Source organism: Eurypyga helias, unplaced genomic scaffold (assembly GCF_000690775.1).
Source record: "Eurypyga helias isolate BGI_N326 unplaced genomic scaffold, ASM69077v1 scaffold6176, whole genome shotgun sequence".
In the NCBI taxonomy this organism is placed as follows: domain Eukaryota; kingdom Metazoa; phylum Chordata; class Aves; order Eurypygiformes; family Eurypygidae; genus Eurypyga; species Eurypyga helias.
In genome coordinates this window covers 1-6,771 of record NW_010254560.1, presented here as the reverse complement: position 1 = coordinate 6,771, position 6,771 = coordinate 1, and the positions used below count along the sequence as shown (strand labels likewise).

The 6,771-nt window shown below is 41.1% G+C and overlaps 1 protein-coding gene across 1 annotated transcript; it reads right to left on the bottom strand.

Annotated features, from left to right (window-relative positions):
* Positions 1–518: 518 nt before the first annotated feature.
* On the bottom strand, positions 519–3,840 carry NMNAT1 (nicotinamide nucleotide adenylyltransferase 1). Its single transcript, XM_010153022.1, has 4 exons — positions 3,717–3,840; positions 3,072–3,255; positions 2,262–2,407; positions 519–919 (listed from the first exon to the last, which is right to left on the bottom strand). The coding sequence occupies exons 1-4, from the start codon at positions 3,838–3,840 to the stop codon at positions 519–521; spliced, it is 855 nt and encodes a 284-aa protein (XP_010151324.1).
* Between the last annotated feature and the right edge of the window lie 2,931 nt (positions 3,841–6,771).

Here is a 6,771-nt window from a genome sequence, read left to right as displayed (position 1 = left end):
GGGGGGTTGGAACTGGATGGTCTTTAAAGTCCCTTCCAACTCAAACCAGTCTGTGATTCTTTGAGGTGTACCACATATTAGCAATTTTTTAAAAAATTAGTTATGTAGATTGATGACCAGTAATTGGTACCTTTTGAAATTAAATGGCTTTGTTAAGACAGCATAAATCAGTAAAAATATTTCTGCTACCATTTTATAAATAGCAGTCTGAGTTAAAACTAATCAGAAGATTTTGTTTTGCTTGTTAATTTGTCATTCTCATGTGCAAGTGTAAATTCTTACACTTAATTCACTGCACTGTGACAAAATGTTTAAACATGAAAATCTTACTTCATTCAAGTAAGACTGTGTAGGCCCAACTATTGAGTGCACCAAACCTCAACCGCAACTACATACATACTAAAGCCACAGAATTAGCCCACTATGTAGTTTAAAAACTCAACGCCCCAAAATCACATTTTCTTGTACTGAACTGTAGCTTTTTCACAGCAAAAAGTAAGTTACTTGCACAGCACCTGTTAGTTCTTGGACTCAGTTGCATGCTTCTGGAGGGGAGCCAAGACCACCCCAGCATTCCTGTCTTCACTCTCTGGACTATACAGATCATGTTTTTCTATGTACCCTTGAACTACATCAGGTACCAGGTAACGAATGCTCTGGCCCCTTCGCAGCGCTCTCCTAATCTTGGTGGAGGAAATGTCATTGGTGATCCATTCTTCCACCAGGTGAATGTTATTCCTGTGTCTCCACAAAATATCAGATTCATAGATGAATTTCTGAACGTTGGTTCCAGCCCTACTGATGCATACAAGGCCATGATTTTCCACAATTTCAGTGATGTCCTCCAACTTCCACAGATTGGGGATTCCAAAAGATTCCAGCATGTCAGTTCCACAAAGCAGTTTAACCTGTGGGACACCTTAGAAAGAAAAATAAGTGAGAAACAGGGCTTGGTTTTGGCCACCAGATGCTTGCTAACTTGACAGGGACATTTAATTCCTAGGCTACCTCTCTGTAACTTTGGCTGAGACCACAGAATGAAATAAAAAAGATTCAGAGGATATAATTTATAACTAGTAGTCTCAATACAGTATTTTTCTGAAAAAAAAAAAGGTTATGGGAGTCCCTATGTTCAAAAGGACTGGAAAATAAACTCCAAAATTGTCATTTAGCCTTGGGGTGAATCAATCCCTGTGTACATCAAAGCAAAAGAAAATACAGAGAAGATTCCAAAACAGCTAAGTACGAAAGGATACTGTAATGCTGTGAAAACTTTATCTGACATTGCACAGAGTTACAGAAGGGGAGCTAGCTTTTACAGGACAGGGGGCAGAGGGGATTGTGGAAAAGGACAGAAAATACGACCCCCCCCAAAAAAGTCCAAATGCAAATCATCAACAGTGACACCTGACTGCAGGGGACTCTCTTCCATACTATATTTTACAGGGAATCTAGAGAAGCATGTAGATGGAAACCACCTTAAAGCAATAGAAGCAAAACTGAGAGTGCTACAGATTTGCAGCTTCCAGTAATGTCATTGGGTAGTAGGAATGTAGTAAAACATCTGTCAACACAATAAGAAAAAAGCCTGCCTGATGCTGCTGGTCTCCTCTTTGAATACATTTACTTTAAACACTATCAGTTAAACAGCAGAATTTGGAAAGGTTCAAGGGAAAAAGTCAGGCAAAAGTCAAGATTTGCTAACATACAGGATTAAGATGGTCATTATGCAAGGCCATTCAAGTTCTATATGAATACATATAATTCTACATGTTAAGCTAAAAAACTAAAATTAAGATCTAGAAGCAATAAGCAAAATAAACACTACCTAAAATTACAAAGCCAAGCTATGTCTGTTGTCTACAGACAAATGTCTACAACATTTTAAATTACAACTGAAAATGATCCTATACCCAGATACATTTTGAATTTCAGGAATTAATCCTTTCCTTTCTTTCTTCAGCAACTTATAATATGATTCAAAATTGTTAGCTGTAACTACACTATAGCAAAGTTCTATAAGTAAAATGGATAGCTCAGACCTGTTTCAGTCAAATTTCTATTATCTTGAATATTTTTCATGTCCTATATATTTTATCCTTACAGACATCTTGTTACGAAGCCTACTGCTTTACTCTCAGGGAATAAACTTAAGTCAATGAAATCAGAACCAAGACCTAGCATCAAAAAAAGCTACTCATCAGTGCAACTCCCTTGAATAGCAAGTATTTTTAAGTACTTAATTTGCAAACAGACTTAACTTTTTATATCTGGACTCTGATTTTTCTTCTTAACGGGTTCATGCCTGTTTGGTTCTTGTTTCCTCTTCCGTCCTGGCTTTGTTAAAGGTATAGCATTCTGCAGACTAACAGTGGGATCAGGAGATAAAAGTTTTTGATGATGGTACCTACAAAACAGATGTATTTTAGATATTTTAAAGGTGTAGGAGAATATAGGGAAGAGTATGGCCTACAAAATAGTATTTCACCACTTCTTCCTGCAGTACTTGCACAGACAGTCCATCTGCTGGAAGAGGGACTTGTGAGAGCTGGATCCTAAGATGGTCAAAGTGCAAAGATTTCAAAGCAACAACAAGGCTGGTTCGTTTCTTCATTTAATAAAAATTAATTTTAAAAAGAAGAACCTCAGCCGTGACTGAAATGAGTGAAAAGCCTAAAACTTAAAAAAAGATATTACTTCAGACAATTCTCATACCAGCCTTTAAATACACAAACAGGCAGCGTAGCAGAAGCATAATCAAGTTAGGGAAGCTTGTGTAGCATATGTCTACCCTATTCTAGCCTCTTGTGCTTCTTTAGGAATACTTTTTCAGCACAAAAATGGAATAAAGCCTAAGAAACAATATATCTTAAAACACAGGCTTTTTTTTTTTTACGTTTAGGGCTAATGGTGCCGTCTTTCCTTTACAGTGCTCATAAATAGTACTTCTGACTTCACTGAGTGCATACAATTTGGGATTAGCCTGCTGTTATTCTAACTCGTTAGAGCTAACACCATTCCTTATCCTTCTATAGGTTCTTGAGGCTTTTTAGGGTTTGGCTGAAGAATACCTTAAAACTTTTAGTGTTTCCAACCACTCACTCTGGCTGCTTTCCCAATCATCAACTTCCACCCAATCCAAGTTTTTTGTAGCTAGTTTTGCCATAGCTACACGGTGATTCGCACTGATCAGACCTTTCTTCTTATATGCATCACCTACTGGTGAAATTATTCCTTTGATTACTTTGTATTTTCCTGTGGAAAAAAACACATCACACAAGAACACGAAAAATGGTTGAGCAGATGTTACTTCCGCTGTATTGTGTTTAAACTATTACATAACTACCATTCACTGCGATTTGTAAGAGCACCACTGCCAGCTCTGATAGCCAGCCCAGTGGAAAAGTACAGTACACTTCTGCCCTGGCACAAGGCAGCACAAGTAAACATGTAGTAGGATGTATTTCTATAAAGAAAAACTGTAAAACTCATGCTTTGGCTATTAGTAATAACGCCTCTGTAAGATTCTTCTCTCATGTATTTGGCCTACATGACTTTGTAAGATGCATGCACTCCTTCTAGCTTCAATATCTAATCAGTATTTCTAAAAATACCCGTCACTGTCCAACAGGCATTCATATACACAAAACAGTCACCTCAACATTTCAGTGCCCAGTTGTCAGAGCTGTTTGCAGTGATTTTGATTACCACCCTACCTGTTTCACGGAAGTAGTCTTTAGCCAGCTCAAATAGCCTCAGATGCATGTTGGTAATGGGATTGAAGGACCCACAGGCCAGCAGTACTACTTCTATCTTCTTGTCAGGATCTTCCATAGCCATTCCTCACAGCTACAGAGCCACGTGGAGAATGCTGGTGGTAGTTACCAGCCTCTACAAGAAAAGAGAAGATTGAAAAATAGTTATTCCTACCTAATGGTGCTGCCAATAAGCAGCAGATTTCAAGACCAAATTGAACACGTTTTTTTTCCATCAACTTTTGGCCTGTGATAGTTCATGTGATACTGCATTATCCAATTTTTAAGAGATTAAAACCACCACCTGTAGTTCTTCTGGTCATCCCTCGACAGAGGTACAGGTAGATACAGGTTTTCCAAAATACGTATAAAACTAACATTATATTGGTTTAAATTCTGGAGGAGAGTAGTGTTAGCATTTCTTCACTGGGGATTTATTTACACTTTGCATAACTCGTGGTATGCGGGAAGTGAGTGCTATGGACTAAACATGAAAACAATCTACTTTGTGCTGCAGAAAATAAGTGATAGGTATACCAGCAAAATAGATGGTAGAAGAATACTGAATTAAAATGTTTAGTGAAAGCTGCAATTAAATGCCAATACTTTTCCCCCGCTTTTTTTAAAAATACAACAGCACTGTTCCAATTCTGAACTTCAGTTTCAGAAAGATGCTTAAGAGTTGGTGAAAAAAAGGAAATTTCACTACTTTTCTTTTTCAACACTACATGGAATTTTGCTGCTCAGTGTTCTTTTCTTTCATAAGAATATTCTGGCTGGCCAAGATGGTTTCCCCTAGCCCTGAACAAATGAAAACTGGACTATATTATGGGTCATTCTGTTGCTGTTGGTGAGATGAGACATCCGTGTTGAGCACTGAATAGTCTGCCATTGTTTCTACAGCAACATCACTGCCTGGAAAAAACCCACAAGGTCACCACATTCTGTCTCCTTTACAAAGAAGCTGAGTGATGTTCACAGCCACCGGTATCAGCACAGCTAAATCTTGTAACAGCTACAATGTACTAACAGCAAATAGCCCGAGAATAAAAGCAAGTCTGGCAAGGCTTCACATTTTGCTGGTGTTAGTACTTTTCTGTGCTTTCAAGAGTTTCACAGACTTTTAAAATATTCTTTATTACTGCAGAGTAGCTCAGCATTTGAAGGGTTTGGTATTACTTGGAATGCAGTTTTCACAGGGGCATCAGCTAGAAGAGTTACTATGGGAACAGGCAAGGAAATGAGTTAGACTTGCCTTTGTAATGTATAAAGCCCTCCTTTCTAAAGAAAGTGACTCATGCTGCACACTCTAAACCGACTGGTTTTCTCCTTAAAAAAAAGTGCAAAAATAATAGAAAATTTTAAGATGAAAATATATAGGGCTTTTTCTGGAGTTAGGCACATATCCCTTTTTCATGCTGCTAGCTGATTTTAGTCTTCAGAAACGATTTGCATCATAAATTCAGCTTGAACCGCTGCCTATCGGCATAAAAATGGAGAATATAAATAAAATAGTTTGCACATACTCTCAGTCTCCTGATTTGCGCTGACATCCTCTGTCTAGCACTGTTTTCACAGAAAACAGCTGCATGGTTGATGTGGGGATCCGGGAGATGACAAAGAGATATCATCACCTGACTACCTTCCCTGTTGTGTCATCCTTAGCACCAGCACTCAGAGCTGGGATCATAGAATCACAGAATGGTTTGGGTTGGAAGGGACCTTAAAGACCATCTAGTTCCAACCCCCCTGCCATGGGCAGGGACACCTTCCACTAGACCAGGTTGCTCCAAGCCCCATCCAGCCTGGCCTTGGACACTTCCAGGGATGGGGCATCCACAGCTTCTCTGGGCAACCTGTCCCAGTGCCTCCCCACCCTCTCTGGGAAGAATTTCTTCCTGATATCTAACCTAACCCTCCCCACTTTCAATTTAAACCCATTACCCCTTGTCCTGTCACTACAGGTCCTTGTCAAAAGTCCCCCCCAGCTTCCTTGTAGCCCCTTCAGGCACTGGAAGGGGCTATAAGGTCTCCCTGGACCCTTCCCTTCTCCAGGCTGAACAAGCCCAACTCTCCCAGCCTGTCCCCACAAGAGAGGTGTTCCAGCCCTCTCCTATGATCTGCTTTGTATGAAATGGCCTTCACGATGCTCTAACTTTTTTGGTGAAAGCCATGCAATTTGCATATCCCAGGAGAGAACAAGTCTAGGTTCCAGCAATGATTAAAGCCCAGACACTGCCTGAGCTCTATATGGAATTACGGCTATTCTTACTGTATAATACCATATGGAGTTTTGATGAATTACGTATCATTTGGCACTGCGTGACACAATACTAATGATCGCAGTTTTTCCACAAGATCCAAACTAGCAGCCCAGCTCCTGCTACAGAGATGAGCGAGATCTGTACGCAGGCAAGCGTTGAGTTTCACAAAATTAAGAAAGGTCTTAATTTATGTCATTTTATGCCAAATACAAACCGAAACATCGCTCTACACAGACTTAAGAAGGGGTAACACAGTAAAACGGCCTTCACTCAGATCTCCTAAGTGTAGGCCATGCTTCATGTAGGACATCCCACCTTCAGAAGGGAAAACGAGGTCCCCCGTGATACAGCCCTTTGTGCTTTTGCTTACCCGGCGTTTCATCATGCTTTTACACCATCTTACCGATATTCCGTGTGTCCCACTCGCAGCCCTGCGGGAGCTTGGCTGGGTCGGACACGTAAGCGCACTGCAAGGCACCCCTGCACGGGGTTTGGGATGGCTCTAGCACCAGCCTGCTGGTTTCCACGGATAAGCCGGTCATGGTGGGGGTACCAAGCTCATCGGGATTTCGGAGGTAAACGTTTCTCAGACACGGCAGAGCGCAGGCACCATGAAGCGCTGTCGGCGGCGCGCAGGCTGCTGCTGGCAGCTCTCGCGTGCCAAGCGCTACGGTTTCGGCCAGCAGCCTCCTCCCACGGCCCCACGCCGCCAGAGACCCGCGCGAAGTGCGGCCCCCGACCCTGCGCGGGAT

Excerpts from the sequence above, each read along its gene's own strand:
- NMNAT1 (XM_010153022.1), bottom strand. The coding sequence starts at position 3,840 with ATGGCTATGGAAGATCCTGACAAGAAGATAGAAGTAGTACTGCTGGCC. Across the intron at positions 3,256-3,716 it reads AGACTACTTCCGTGAAACAG|GAAAATACAAAGTAATCAAA; the intron begins GTAGGGTGGTAA and ends TTTTTTCCACAG. Across the intron at positions 920-2,261 it reads TCAGAGTCCAGATATAAAAA|GTGTCCCACAGGTTAAACTG; the intron begins GTTAAGTCTGTT and ends TTTCTTTCTAAG.